Source organism: Gadus chalcogrammus, chromosome 8, assembly GCF_026213295.1.
Source record: "Gadus chalcogrammus isolate NIFS_2021 chromosome 8, NIFS_Gcha_1.0, whole genome shotgun sequence".
Taxonomy (NCBI): Eukaryota; Metazoa; Chordata; class Actinopteri; order Gadiformes; family Gadidae; genus Gadus; species Gadus chalcogrammus.
This window is the reverse complement of record NC_079419.1, coordinates 14,704,207-14,719,696: the sequence shown is the minus strand read 5'-3', so window position 1 is coordinate 14,719,696 and position 15,490 is coordinate 14,704,207. Positions and strand designations below refer to the sequence as shown.

Sequence of the window (15,490 nt, the reverse complement as noted above, 5' to 3'; positions counted from 1 at the left end):
TCCACCCATGGTAATCCCACGCTCGGATACCAGCGCTCTTATACAAACCAGACAGTATTATGGGATGCCTGACTAACAAATAAACAGCACACCCGAACAAAGGAGTGAGTTCAACCACAGTTGCATGAGGGTTGGGCACGTATATGGTTACAGTGATGACCAGGGACTTACAGTTTGGGGTGTGTGTGTGTGTGTGTGTGTGTGTGTGTGTGTGTGTGTGTGTGTGTGTGTGTGTGTGTGTGTGTGTGTGTGTGTGTGTGTGTGTGTGTGTGTGTGTGTGTGTGTGTGTGTGTGTGTGGTGCTGAAGGTGTCTTCTGAGGACAATGTAGTGACGAGGGTGGCCTTGTCGGTGTTATTAAATCCCAGATTCCTTGGTTAAAAAATACTAAATTACCCAGAATCCTCCGCTCTGTCTGTATCCTGCACAAGGTGGGAAAACAGAGTTGTTAGAAATAAAGAAAATGGAGAATGAATAATTGATTAAACTTGCTGTGAGGGAACTTCAGTTCTAGTTCACTGCGATAACAAGAACAGCAAAACATTGACGGACACAAAACACAAAAAGAAACATTAAGACATATTTAATGTCTTTTATGAAATCTCCTTTAGAAGATTGGTGATAATACTGTGTCAGTTGGACACGGCTCCGCTCAGCTGGTTTTATCCTTTAACATTTAGTCTGATAGTTCAACTGTGGTGAGACGGGTGTGAGCGATCCCTTGATGAGGGGTGGATCCAGCTGATTCACTCTGATGGCACCACAGCGGGGAGAGGTGTTAGAGGTGTTGGGGTCTCCTTTCAGCTCATCCTCGCTCATCATTTTCACCATCTGTGTCTTGGTGCCCAGCAGGCCACTAATGAAGGAATAACTGTCTAGTTTTAGGGTTTGTTACACAAATGCAGGTGTCAGGACTCGGAGGGTGTTGTAGTAGGTTAACTTCCAGCTGAAAGGAACAGGGGGGGATCTCTGATGTGTCCTGCAGGCCTCCTGGAGAAAGATGCCATTACTCATACCATCTCATTAATGACCAGTATCCATACCTCTCTCCTGTGAGTCACATAAAAGCATCTACTAAATAACTATCAGAATGCTATTATATTAAATCAAAAATGACTATTATTATAGTTCATACTAATACATGGTACATACTTACCCACCCAGCACGTTGTGAGTCCTGTTAATGGGGGGGCTTAGTAGTGGAGGCTGGTTGTTCTGTTTTGCTGAGGCCAGCTGCATCTGTTCCTGTGGTTCCACCTGCCTAATTAATGAATACATCTTAACGAGGGAGAAGCCTGTTCTCTCTCAGGTCCTTACATAAACACCCAACTGGCTCCGTCCAATAGTTTCTATTTAATTGTACTGTACAATCACTTGTTCCCAAGTACGGCACCAATAAACTTGGCTTTAGTGTTGGCTCACGCTCACACCGTGTTCTGATTGGTTCTCCCAATGAACTGCCCTGGTCCCCAGCAAATGAGATGGGCTGACGGTGCTTGACATTGGGGGTTTGTGAGGCGGGGCTTAAGTGATGGAGAGATTGTGATCCGTCAGCAATATTCTGAGGACGACCGGACTACACTGCCAAACTAGTAGCTGATAAACTAGCTACCTGATGCTGCACTGTAACACACACACACACACACACACACACACACACACACACACACACACACACACACACACACACACACACACACACACACACACACACACACACACACACACACACACACACACACACACACACACACACACACCCCATCTTCAGCAGAGAGAGTGTAGCTGGGTCTGGATACCCCGGGCGTCCCGCATCAGAACCGGACAGGGAGTTATCATCAGTAAGCATTGGCTAGTCCTGCGCGTCGGTCGACTGAGGTCCACCGCAACTCAGCTGCAGAGAGAGAGAAAGAGGGGGGAAGGTAGGGGGAGAGAGAGAGAGAGAGGGGACAGCAGGGGAGAAGAGAGAGAGGGGGAGGGAGCAGGAGTAAGTGAGAGAGAAAGATTGCCACACAGGAGGAGAGACGCTGAAAAAGGGGAGAGCTACACAGGGAGAAAGAGAGCTAGAAGGAGAGAGAGGGAGAGAGAGGGAGGAGGCGGGTCGAGGGAGAGCCACAGAACGAGTGCACGCACAGTTCTGCAGTCAGGGACCCAGAGAGAGGAGGAGGAGGAGGAGAGAGAAGGAGCAGAGAGGAGGAGCAGGACAGAGTACTGTTCCAGTAATTGATTGAATAAATGCGGTAAAGCCCCCTCAGCCAACAGCAGAGTGAGGGAGATAAAGAGCGAGAGAGAGAGGAAGAGAGATAGCGGGAGAGAGACAGCGGAAGCGAGATAGCGGGGGAGCGAGGGAGAGCGAGGAGCGAGGTAGCAGGAGGGTTAGAATTACTGCTGAATGGAGAGCAGGAGGGAGAGGGAGTTGGAGAGAGAGCAGCGAGCGAGTGATACAGGAGGAGGTGGAGGTGGAGGCGGGATGTGGGGACCACAGCAGCAGGATTCTCTGGTACACAAGCCGGTCGGGGTCTCAGAGACCCCTCACACGCAGGACTGTCCCCTTGCCTGACTGGTGCCGGACACTAGGACTAGCCAATCACGCACCACTCTCTGTCCGTCTCTCCTCAGATGATGGGGAACAGCTGTGACCGAGGTACCCTCTCTCTTTCTCTGCCTGTCTCTCTGTCTCTCTCTGTGGCTCTCTGTCTGTCTCTGTTTGTCTCTCTCTCTCTCTGTCTGTCTCTCTTCTCTTCTCTCTGTCTTGGTCTATATATCTGTCTTTTTCTGTCTCATCTGCTAGTCTCTCTTATGTCTCCCCCTCATCATTTTGAATTGTTGTCTCTCTCTCTCTAGCACACTCTCACCCTATGACTCAGTCACCCTCTTCTCTCTCTCACCCTCCATCTGTAGCTCTATCTCATTGCCATCTTCAACTCGTAGTATCGCTCTCTCTCCTCTGTCTTCCTCAACCTCTCTCTATCTTCTCCCATCACTCCTTCTCTCACTCTATTCTCTACAAATATCTCCCTCACTCTCGCGTGTCATTTGTCAGTGTCCTGACTGTAACTGTGGTCAACCAGTCATGCCTGAGCAGTCTGTGAGCATGTCCTGGATGCAGGCATGGCAGTATGGGACAGACCATAAGGGTCCCTCCCCCTCACTCTGTTGTTTCTCTGCTGTTAGTCTCTCTCTCTGCTCTCTGCCCTCTGTCTCTCTCTCTCTCTCGCTCTCGCTCTCTCAGTCCCTCTCTGTCTACTCTCTGCCCTCTGTCTCTCTCTCTCTCTGTCTACTCTCTTCCCTCTCTCTCTGTCTCTTTCTCTTTCCGTATCTCTCTCTGTCTACTCTCTGCCCTCTCTCTCTCTGTCTCCCTCTCTCTCCTTATCTCTCTGTCTGCTCCCTGCTCTGCCCTCTCTCTGTCTCTCTCTCTTTCTGTCTCTGTGTCTGCTCTCTGTTTCTCTCTCTGTTCTCTCTCTCTCTCTCGCTCTCTCTCTGGGGGTGATAAACGTGGCACTGTGTGCATGAGGTCGTAGCTTCTGTGTCCTGTCTGCTGCATCCTGATGCATGCAGTGTTTAGCCCAAACTCCACCTGAGGCTCCATCTCTCCGTGAGGCTGCTCCTCCATCGTCCTGCCGTGAACTCTGCCGTAAATCTCTTGCATGCTTCTGCCCCGCTGCGTCTCCGGTAGGAGAGTGCTCCCCGACCGCTCGTCGTACACTAGAAGGTTTCCCAAAGAAACATCAATCCTCGAGCACACAAGTCGGGGATGGGTCGAGGCTAGACAACCCCAGAACCTTAACGAGGTGGCCACCCGGTGTGCTCCCAAGGGTTCACCGAGTGTGGTAGCTGGGGCCCCCTGAACCACAAAATCCTTGGGGAAATCCTTTGGGGTCCCGGGAGGAAAAGGTGTAAGAGCCCGGCTTGAGATGGTAGAAGCGTCTCAGCGATACCACGTCCCTGGGGGAGTGGAAACGTTGGGTCCCAGCGATACCACGCCCCCATGAGGAGTTGAAACGTTGGGTCCCAGCGATACCACGCCCCCATGGGGAGTTGAAACGTTGGGTCCCAGCGATACCACGCCCCCATGGGGAGTTGAAACATTGGGTCCAGGCGGTACCGGCACCACCGGAGGAGGAGGAGGAGGAGGAATGTTCGGGTCAACCCTCCCAGCCCAGACATCCCGGCTCTTCCCTCGGCTCCAAGGAAGAACCGGCCGGCTAAATTTAGATCCCTTGATCGATACGGACCTGGAGCCGAGCCCAGACACGAACACTTACCCTGGACCAGAACCAGAGCCAGTAGAACCACAACCAGTAGAACCAGAGCCGGCCCACAAACCACAACACTGGGCAGGAAGAAGTCCAGCTAGAGAGGCCCAGCCAGCACTTAGACTGGAATTAAAAAATGGAAAAACGTTCACCAATCAATACTACTTGCCTTCCATCTGGGTGCATGTGTACAGCCTGGTTTCCTGGATTCTATCACACCACTCGCACAAAGCCCACTGTTGTTTGTAATGCCTTCCCCCCCCCCCCCCCCCCCCCCCCCCGAACCGGGCTGTGGAGGACTGGGTTGGCTAATGATGGTGCGGCGGTTTGGGGGTCTCATCTGTCTGTTCGGCTTTACCCGCCCCCCACTCCCTGTCCCTTACCTGTCAAGGGGACTGCAGAGGTCATATTGATCGAGTTGCCAGCCGATAGATAGTCTTGCTCAGGGGCCCAACGACTGGGGTGGGGGGTGGGGGATGGGTTTGGGCCGGGCGTCTGGGCTACACAGATGACCTTGACACACTTAGCCGTGGTCTCCTGACAGGAAAGGCAGAAATAGCAGCAGGGAGGATCCATGCGGAGTGTTGCTTTACGTTCTACATCGGCTAAACGGCAGCTACTAGCGCCAGATAGCGGCAGCAGCTACACAACAGCTAGCGGCCAAACATCTGCTAATGGTGCTACCTAAACTGAAGATTCACATTCCCTAACCGCTAGCTGAGCATCTGCTAATTGTGCTGCCTAAATTGCATTGCACAATAGCTAACAGACCCTGCAGACCACCAGCTAACTACTATTAAACATCATCCACTAATATCACAGGCTAACAGCTACACACCAGCTAACAGATCCAACTTGACTCACAGCATCATCTAAACACCAGCTGCACTTAAGCTAAACACCTGCTAAAAGCACCAGCTAAACACCAGACAGCCTTGTGCTAAAGACCTGCTACATTTGTGCTAACATCACCAGCACAATATTATTTAATTATCACAATATATTTTTCGATAATACAATTTTTTAAAGGAATGAAAAATCACAACGAGACCTGTTACGAGATAGCAGTTAGGCTAACTGAGGGCTAACCATATCCTAAGCACACCATATCCACTGCGACCCAACAGAAGATATCTCCACCACGGGCCCACGCTCCTACTGATCAGCAACGTCATCTGCCTGTCAGTCCACCTGTCTCTGTCTGTCTGTCTGTATGTCAGCCTGTCGATCTGTCTGTCTGTCTGCCTCTTCTTCACCTCACCAATGTTAAAAGGCTTATTCATTCCTTGCAGACCTTATTATAAATGACAAGTGTTCTCTCTCTCCCGCTCCCTCTCTCTTCCTCTCTCCCAAGAAGTTTCTTCGGAGCGTTCTCCGAGACGGAGGAGCATCTCCGGCGTGGGGGGTTCAGAGAAGAGTGTTGCCGTTGACAACCCCAATTCATCCCCCTTCAAAGTACCAGTGAGTATCTACCAGTTCAAACACCAGTACAACTACCATACCAGTTTGTTTACCTAAACGACATCAGCACTACAATATCTGTACCAGTACCAACACCAGCTCTTTTACCAGTTCCACCACTACAATGGTGGTACAACGACATTACCAATACAAGAAACATACCAGCACCAACAAAACTACCATACCAGTGAGTTAACCATTATCACCGGTACAATGACCATAGCAGGACCCACACCAAACCAGTACCAACATGACATCAATGAAACATAGTCATCAATGAGGGTGACGGTCTCTCACTTCGCTCTGCGTTGGACTTTTATTTAGTCTTGTTTGGCTACGGTATTACTCCGATACGTAGGAATCAACATTCAGAACCTGACTCTGCTGGGGCTTTATGCTAAACGGCCCGCAATAGGGATGGAGAGACACCCACATTTACAGAGACGCAGGGAGAGGGAGCAGAACATTTTTCAATTGACTGCCCACTGGCATTGAACCGGCGTCTCTGCGACTACGTGTTTAGCGTTTTATCGGGTTATGCCAGCGGGTCGGCCCGGTTGGGTCTGTGCCTCTAGAAGCTTCTGGAGACGCTTGATTCAGTACGTCTGGTACTGCAGTTACAGTTGAAATTCAATCATAGGAGCATGAACACACACTCAGACACACACACACATAGCCAGATACACACACACACAGCAAGACACGCGCATAGCCAGACACACAAACACACACAGCCAGACACATATACATATAGCCAGACACACACACAGCCAGACACATGCACACATAGCCAGATACAAACACACACACCCCCAGACACACACGCAGCCAGACAAACACACATACACACACAGCCATGAAAGGCAGATACACACAGCCAGCCAGACACACACACACCCACACACACACACTGCACTCCCATCATGCAACCACAAGATAGATTACCATTTTAGGGTTATCTACCACTTCCTATCTACAAACCAGCCTCATCACTCACACAAGGCCACGCAAAACCAATCTCACTGCAGTTCGTACTGGTAGAATACACTCCACATTAACATAATGGCACAGTCAGTACATACTGACGCTCACACACACAGATGCACTAACACACGTACGCACGAACAGGGACAACACCTCTGGCAGACTAATAAAGTATCTCAGTGCTAACTGAGTGCTGTATAACTATCATAGTGCTAGCATAATACCACAGTACTAACGAACGTAGTAAATAATGCTAACATAGTACTCCAATAGTATCACAGTACCCCCATACTACTAGTACTAACATAGTACTTCCATAATACTACAGTACTCGCATAGTACTACCATAATGCTACGGTACTACCAGTGTACCGCAGTACTACCATAATACTACAGTACTACCATTTTACCATAGTATTACCATAAATAATACCACAATAATAGCTCTTCCGTACAGACTGACACACACACACCACAGGGACAACAGTAGCTCCAGTGTGAGTCATAACGGTAATTATTCTGGTTCACCTAGGTAAAACAATAAAGTTACACACACACACACACACCCATCCCCAGATGTATCGTGCTCTACTTTATAACAATGGCCTAGTTGTTAGGAAACGGTCTGTCTGTCTGTCAGGCAGAGACAGACTGACTGTTTTTCTCTCTACCTTTGGGTCTGTCTGCTTGCCTGTATGTTTGTACTACAAGGTGTAACGTTATACATGGAGTACTATCTAGGGTAGTATTAATAGTTACACAGTAGGGTTTGTGCTAATAACTCATGTTATTTATAGATCACTTTTCATCCTCCTCAAAGACATTTGACAAAGTGGTTCGAAAGTCACAGTGAAACATTCTAGAAGCGTACAATCTACGAGTCAGAATAAGAGATGGGGACAAAGAGCTGATGCCGGTCCTCTTCCTCCTCCATACCCCTCTTCTCCTCCTCCTCCCCGACCCCTTTTCTCTTCCTCCTCCTCACCCCTCTTCATCCCCCTCTTCCTCCTCACCCCTCTTCATCCCCCTCTTCCTCCTCACCCCTCTTCATCCCTCTCTTCCTCCTCACCCCTCTTCATCCCCCTCTTCCTCCTCACGCCCTCTTCATCCCCTCTTCCTCCTCACCCCTCTTCATCCCCCTCTTCCTCCTCACCCCTCTTCATCCCCCTCTTCCTCCTCACCCCTCTTCATCCCCCTCTTCCTCCTCACCCCTCTTCATCCCCCTCTTCCTCCTCACCCCTCTACATCCCCCTCTTCCTCCTCACCCCTCTTCATCCCCCTCTTCCTCCTCACCCCTCTTCATCCACCTCTTCCCTCTTCCTCCCCGCTCTTCTCGGCTACCCCCCCACCTCCTTCCTCCTCCTCCAGGGTTTCTTCAGTAAACGTCTGAAGGGCTCGATCAAGAGGACCCGGAGCCAGACCAAACTGGACCGCAACACCAGCTTCAGACTCCCGTCGCTGAGACCCGCTGAGCCGGACAGGTACCCCAACACACACCTGGTACACGCCAGACAAACATCCAACACACACCCAACACCTGTCTCCATTATCTTCCATGCCGAAATTGGAGAGACAACATTTCGGATATTCCATTTGACCTGCAATCGTATCATCCCGACCTTTCCGGAAACACATTTCGGTCTATGAGATTGTATCAACAAGGATGAGCTGGAAAATAACAAGGTAACATTCTAACCAATCATAACCCAGCTGGCTGCAGGAAGTGCTCCAGCTCTCATCCAATCAAGTCACATGGCTCCTTTTCTCAGGGCCCGCCCCTAAACATGAAGTGAAATGGTTTCAGGATGCTGGGCCACCTCCTTGTTAACGAAGCTCGTTTGTGTCCCTGCTGTAATCACACTTTTCCCATCAGATCCATTTTTGGCAGCAAAGGCACTATTGGATGTAAATTAAGGTGAAGAGTAAGGGCGAGGGAGCTAAAGAAAGACTCAGAGAGAGAGAGAGAGAGAGAGAGAGAGAGAGAGATAATTGTAAAGGAAGCCAGGGAGAGGGAAGAGGAGAAAAGCAGGAGAGATAACGAGCAAGAAATGGAGAGAGGATCTTGTGGTAATTAGAAAGCTTCTTGTTTGGTGACTGGTGCGTCACTGTAGAGGAAGGTGAGGTTTGATTTCCTGCACCACTTCCAGTTGGTAAGCTGATGACGAAGGAAGTAGCTCCTGGTTCGCCATCGCTGATCGGAAGCCAGGATGTTATTACCTCTCAACTGCAGGAACACTTGGCTCAATAAACCACAAACAAGCCGGACTCGATCTTGTGCAGAAGTTACTATTTAGACTCTCGAACCTAACCGAAATGGTCTGGATCCGAACACCAAGTTGCTGTGGATGTAACCACAGCTTAATGATTCAATGTCAAATCGAAGAACCCCCAGGACTAACTTTTTGACAACGGTTTTATGAATAAAGAGATAAATAAATCAACATTATGTTTACATATTAGTTTAGCGACAATCACAACCCTGAGTGCTTCTGTCCTGAAACTACAACCCAGGCTTCTTTGCCTCTGTGGCCCCCCTGCCAGTGTTCATCTTCTACAGGCATGACTGCGCTCATCTCAGGGCAGGTTGGTGGGTGGGGCATTCTGGGAAAGGAAGTTTTATGATGTGACGGCAGATAATTGTAGAAACAGCAGAGCTAGATCATCGCTGGTACACAGTCCTGTTTACTATAGAGGTAGGTGTGTGTGTGTGTGTGTGTGTGTGTGTGTGTGTGTGTGTGTGTGTGTGTGTGTGTGTCACATACAGAGACAGAAAGGTAGAAAGAGAGCATGTCTGATGGATGGATAATGCTCTCTGGTAGCTGCTATCTAAGTTCTCCCTCTCTTTCTCTTTCTCTTTCTCTCTCTCTCTCTCTCTCTCTCTCTCTCTCTCTCTCTCTCTCTCTCTCTCTACCTCTCTCTACCTCTCTCTTGCTCTCTCTCTACCTCTCTCTACCTCTCTCTTGCTCTCTCTCTCTCTCCCTCTGCGCGTCAGTGTGGGTTTGAGTCTCCATCTCTCTGAGTGTGTGTCTCTCCGAGGTGGGAGTCTCTCTGAGTGCTTGCGTGCTGCAGCAGTGTGTGTGTAGCAGCAGTGTGTGATGGAGGCTACTTCCTCTCTGCTGAGAAGGGCTCGCAACGCCCAACTGGCCCTCAGGTAGGACCCTCTGTGTCTGTCGGAAGTTGGTGGTTGGGAGTATGATAGTTGGGAGTACGACAGTGGCATCAGTGAGATGTGTTTCTGTGTAGCACCAGTAGCTTGGTGCTGGAGGGGATGCCAGAGTTTATGTTTGGTCTGCACCGGGCCGACTCCTGCTGAGATCAGCTCCTGGTTCTCGTGGTGTTGTTGGGTTAGGGGCTGGGGTCAGTACTGCCGAGTCTGTGAGAGTTGGTACCGCTGGTTCTGCTAAGTGAGCTGCAGCATGTTGTATTGAGTTAGAGGTTCTGGTGACACGGATATAGTTCTGTGTGTGGGTGTGGGTGTTGTTAGTCTGTTTGTGTATGCCTGGGTGTGTGTGTGTGACTCAGTAGCATAAGAAGTGCGTCCTTCTCTTCCCAGCAGAACAGATCAGGTTTCTGTCTTAATGCAGCCGGACGTACCAGACCGGACCTAGCAGCCCCCCCTCCTCCCCCCAGATCACGGGGTCGGATCGGTAGATGCAGCGCCATGACAACCACGCATCAACACAAGACAACAGTAGTTGATGACCTGGATGGATTGATGACAGAGGGATAGATAGCTAAAGATAAATAGATAGCTAAAGTTAGATAGATCGATAGATGGCTACCTTAATATGAGAGAGAGCGAGAGAGCCACACAGAGGAACAGAGAGACAGACACACAGAGAGAGACGCATAGACACATACAGAGAGATGATAGGATAGATAGACATTTGGATAGATATGTGGGTCGATGGATGGATGGAGGTATATATTGTGCTTCTAAACGCCTGTGTTCTCCTGAGTCCAGTTAGTTTTGAGGGTTTGTCTCTAGTAATCTGGACTAGGGACACAGGAGGTCCCCGTATACAGGGCTCTCTCCGTACCTATCACTGCTAGCAGAGACAAGGTCGCAGGACACAGAGGGGCGGGGTCATCTTAAATCCCGCCTCCCCTCGCCACAGCAGCGTCAGGCGGAGCAGGAAGTTCATACATCAAAAGAGGTATGCAGGGAATACAGCAGAAGCCTGTGTGTGTGTGTGTGTGTGTGTGTGTGTGTGTGTGTGTGTGTGTGGTGTGTGTGTGTGTGTGTGTGTGTGTGTGTGTGTGTGTGTGTGTGTGTGTGTGTGTGTGTGTGTGTGTGTGTGTGTGTTGCTCTGACACACTAATCCCGTATTATATAATCCAGATATGATGCTACCGACTGATCACAGACACATCTGCCACAGAGGAATTCCATGGAATTTAAGAGGTTTCTTGTTCCTCCAGCAAATTTAAAAAATAAGCTTTAGTTTGGTGTGTGTGTGTTTGTGTGTGCTAGACCCTCAGTATAATAACATCAGACCAGCACACCATTGCCAGGTATTGCAAGGTATGCAAAGTGCGTAGTGAGACTCCAGAACGCACGCACGCATGCGCACACATATTATATTATATTAAATTATCACACACACATTCCTATGCAAATCCCAGACACAACTTCACACACACATTTACACACTTCCAGACATACAAGTAGCCCATGACAACAATAGGTTAGTTATTGGTTCCATTTGATTTAAGGTGGTTTGGTTGTTGACTAAGTTAGTTTCAATCAGTTGTCTTGCTTAATGCCGCGTTTCCATTGGCGGGTGCGCTTCGGCCCAGCACGCCTTGACCAAGTAGTGAAGGTACGGTTTGGCCCAGCTCAGTTACGGCTTGCGTTTCCACGGCCGACAGTACCCGTATGGTAGGGCGGGGTTTAAGCCGGTTGGCCATAGCCACGGCAGTTACGTAAGCGTCGTGACCTCTTAACAGCCCAACACAGTTTAGCCTGCTATAAATCCAGGGAAAGAGAAGAATGCGACACAACGAACAAAGAGCAACAATGTAGGATGTCCAAGAAGGACGTCAAACTTTTGTGCAACATTTTCATCAATAAACAAAGCTTTCGCCGTTTCCCAGAAATACCTTGCGGGTACTGTGTTTGTTTGTTATTATCCACCGGTCCTGTCGTCCAATCAACGTACGGCGTGTGTAAGTTGAACTTGTTGGCACCCCTTCAGACGTCTCGGTACCCCAACAGAGGAGTACTATTAGATGAGTACGGCTCATCCCGGCTCAGTCCGGACCCCGGACACTTTTGGCGGTGGAAACGCGAACGGTGCCGCACCTTTGCATACCGGGCCGTCACGCACCCGCCGGTGGAAACACGCCATTAGTTGATGTCAGTTTAGTTGCATTGGGTTGATGAAGTTGGTTCGGTTTTGTTCAGTTGTCTATGCTAGTTTGAATCAGTCTAGTGAGTTTGACCTCGGTGCCAAGTTTATGTGACATCACAAGCAGATAAGGCAGTGGTAATCACTGGCTCATCCCAACACTTCCATAGTTCCCATCATAACAACACCGCAGGACCAGTACAGAGTTGTCGTTCCCAGGTGTGCTCAGTCTTAGTCCAGCCTCGGTAGTCAGGTGAAGATCCCCAGGTGTGCCTCACCTGCACGTCACATCCCACCGCCTAGCATCTGTTTCCCAGCTGGGTCGATCCCCATGGAAACCACTCCTGCGGGCCCTCGTGATTGGCCGGCCGATGGGCTTGTTTACTGGAGGAGCGGTGGTGGAGGCAGCAGAGGAGAGCAGGAGGTTGAGACAGCGTGTCAGGCTGGAGTCTCTGAGAGGGGTCCTGACAGAGCCCCGTGGGAGGTGGGAGACGGGGTCTCCCAGCGGCACCAGCAGAAGGAGGGGGTTGCCGTGGGATACGCTGTGATGCTCTGGGGAGCGTCGTACTCCTGGCTCTGCACTTGTTTTTCGTAGGTATTGCTGCCCTCTCTGGCTTCTGACCACTAAAGTGGAGTTGTTGAGTTTTGTTGGGTGACCAGTAGACACTTTTTTTCTTAGCCTCTCACCTCGTCACTCCTCACTGCTACTCTTGACTCCTCTCGGCTTCCTCCCCTCTCGCCTTCCTCCAGTGGTGTCGACCTGCGCCTGCCTCTGGCCTGGGGCTACGTTGTGGTGTAAGCCTGGCTCTAACCCGTGGTGGTGTGGTCTGGTGTTGCAGGTCACGGGCACTGCCCAAGCTGAAGGAGACCTCGTCCCATGAGTCTCTCCTGAGCCCTGGGAGTGCCGTGGAGGCCCTGGACCTGGCCATGGAGGACCACGTGTACATCAAGCCCCTGCACAGCAGCATCCTGGGACAGGAGTTCTGCTTCGAGGTACGGTTCTGTTTGCTGGCCCTGCTGGACCTTCAGTTTGGTTTCGTTTCCTTCAAGTTTATTTTTTATTTGTCATGAGGACAATGTACAAAAGGCATTAACCCCAAAGCACACACAGTGGATTTGCAACGCAAACAACAACTATAATCCTATTGTATCCATGGAGCAAAGCACACAGAGCGTGAATGTAGTTCGGCAGTGTTTTTCTGCTCGCTTCAAAAGCTGACTTTCCATTGGCGGTCCCAGGGCAGGTACATAATGGGACGCTACCTCACCTGCGTACCTCACTCGTTAGTCTGGCACACTCGTGACCACAGGCGTCCTCTAGCTGAAGGGAATCGCACCTGGAGAATAAACATCTCAATGGTTGGGTTCTGTGTGGTGAAATATTTAGAATCACGGGTATATTATATGTATTATTTTTATTCAACATCTGGTTTGTCTCATTGAGCTTGTTCACCTGAAGAGCTCGGATGGCTGCAGAAACGTACAAACTGATTAAATGAATATGATGTTATGATTGTGATTATGATGATGATTATTATAGAACTAAAAGCTACTCGACTTTGACTTGATAACTAGAAGGTATGTATTCAAGGGTGCATGTGTACCGTCACCAGCCAGGTGTATGTGGTTTGTGAGCTGCAGGTTAGTTACACAGTAAATTATAACACTAACATTCACATGTTCCTGGGTGACAGGTGACCTACTCTGGAGGAACCAAGTGTTTCAGCTGCACATCCATGTCTGAGAGGGACAAATGGATGGAGAACCTGAGGAGAACCATCCAGCCCAACAAGGTAGGAGATGTCTCGAAAACACGGTGATACCGTCTGCATACAGTGCAACAACACAGCATGAGTCGTTGCACTGAATCCGTCCTCCATTTCGAACAATTCAGAATGCTAATAAAGCTAGAACACTGATATACAAACAGACCCTCTTTGTCAATAGGAGCTGAAGTAGGTTAAACTTGATCAAGGATGAGATAGATGTTGAGTATTAAGAAGAAGATCTGTAAAAACAAAACTTAATCATTTCATTTTGCATGGGAAATCAAATCAGAACATCTCCCTTCACACAGAGAACAGACATTTGGAACTTGTATAATGGAGTTAATAGGATCACAAGAACAGAATGGGATCAGGGAAATGGAACCTATTCGATTAGGATTTCTCTTTACGACCTAACCATGATTATTTTTTTCTAATATATTTTTATGTCGGATTTGGTCCTTTATGCACAGCACAGGGCAGTGGGTGAGCAAGAACGACTGTTAGCAAAGGACCGTCGCCACGGCCTACCGTCGTAGCTACCATGCATGTTAGCATAGGACCGCCGCGGTGGGGGACCTTCCGTGGCACTCTGCATCGATATATATGCTGACTAGATATCACCTTCGGCTTCTAAGCATGCGTCAACAATGCCGCCATCTTGACGCGGGGTAACCTCCCACCTGAATGAATGGACGTCAATGGGACACAGGTCCCTTCACACTTCAAATCACTCTAAATCGCCTTATTTTTAAGCCACGTTCATTCATTCAGGTGGGTGGTTAACCCACGGCAAGATGGCGGCGGCATTGACGCATACTTTCCATTGACCAGCGCAGCTCAGGCGATATCTAGTCAGTATATATATCTATGGGTACTAGCATAGCGCCGTCCTAACATACTAGGTACTGTGCATTTTAGCATAGGACCGCCGCGGCGTGTGACCCCCTAGAATGACCCTGTGAGTGAGATCGTCATTTTAAGCGTTCTGGCGATTTTTTGGCCGACAGGACAACTGCCGGCGCGTGGAGAACCTGCTGCGCCTGTGGATCATCGAGGCCAAGGACCTCCCGGCCAAGAAGAAGTACTTCTGCGAGCTGTGTCTTGACGACACGCTGTACGCCCGCACCACCAGCAAGATGCGCCACGACAGCCTGTTCTGGGGCGAGCACTTTGACTTCTCCAGCCTGCCGCCCGTGCACAGCCTCACCGTGCACATCTACCGCGACGTAGACAAGAAGAAGAAGAAGGAGAAGAACAACTACGTGGGGCTCGTCAACATCCCCGTCTCCACGGTGACGGGCCGGCAGTTCGTGGAGAAGTGGTACCCGGTGAGCACGCCCACCACCAGCAAGGCCAAGGGGGGCGGCCCGTCCATCCGCATCAAGTCGCGCTACCAGAGCATCAGCATCCTGCCCATGGAGCAGTACAAGGAGTTTGCCGAGTTCATCACCAACAACTACGGCATGATGTGCTCCGTGCTGGAGCCCGTCATCAGCGTGCGCAACAAGGAGGAGATGGCCTGCGCCCTGGTGCACATCCTGCAGAGCACCGGCCGCGCCAAGGTAGCTAGCATGGTGTGACTGTTGAGCACAGTAGGATGTACGCCATGAGGCTACATAGGGCTAGCATGGTGTTACTGTGTAGCGTGGTATAATGTTACCCTTATATAAG

General features: G+C 49.9%; 1 protein-coding gene across 9 annotated transcripts in view; it reads left to right on the top strand.

The window, feature by feature from the left end:
- The window catches only part of rasal2 (RAS protein activator like 2), a 50,837-nt gene that overhangs the window by 23,153 nt on the left and 12,194 nt on the right, over positions 1–15,490 (top strand). For 5 of the 9 annotated variants that reach the window (XM_056596047.1, XM_056596045.1, XM_056596049.1 and 2 more), the window contains 5 exons: positions 5,609–5,715; positions 8,068–8,180; positions 12,890–13,043; positions 13,745–13,843; positions 14,827–15,381. In XM_056596047.1, coding sequence (XP_056452022.1) covers positions 5,609–5,715; positions 8,068–8,180; positions 12,890–13,043; positions 13,745–13,843; positions 14,827–15,381 — 1,028 coding nt within the window. Of the gene's footprint in view, positions 1–2,617; positions 2,643–5,608; positions 5,716–8,067; positions 8,181–12,889; positions 13,044–13,744; positions 13,844–14,826; positions 15,382–15,490 lie in introns of all 9 variants that reach the window. The other 4 variants (XM_056596046.1, XM_056596050.1, XM_056596054.1 and 1 more) reach the window with 2 other exon arrangements.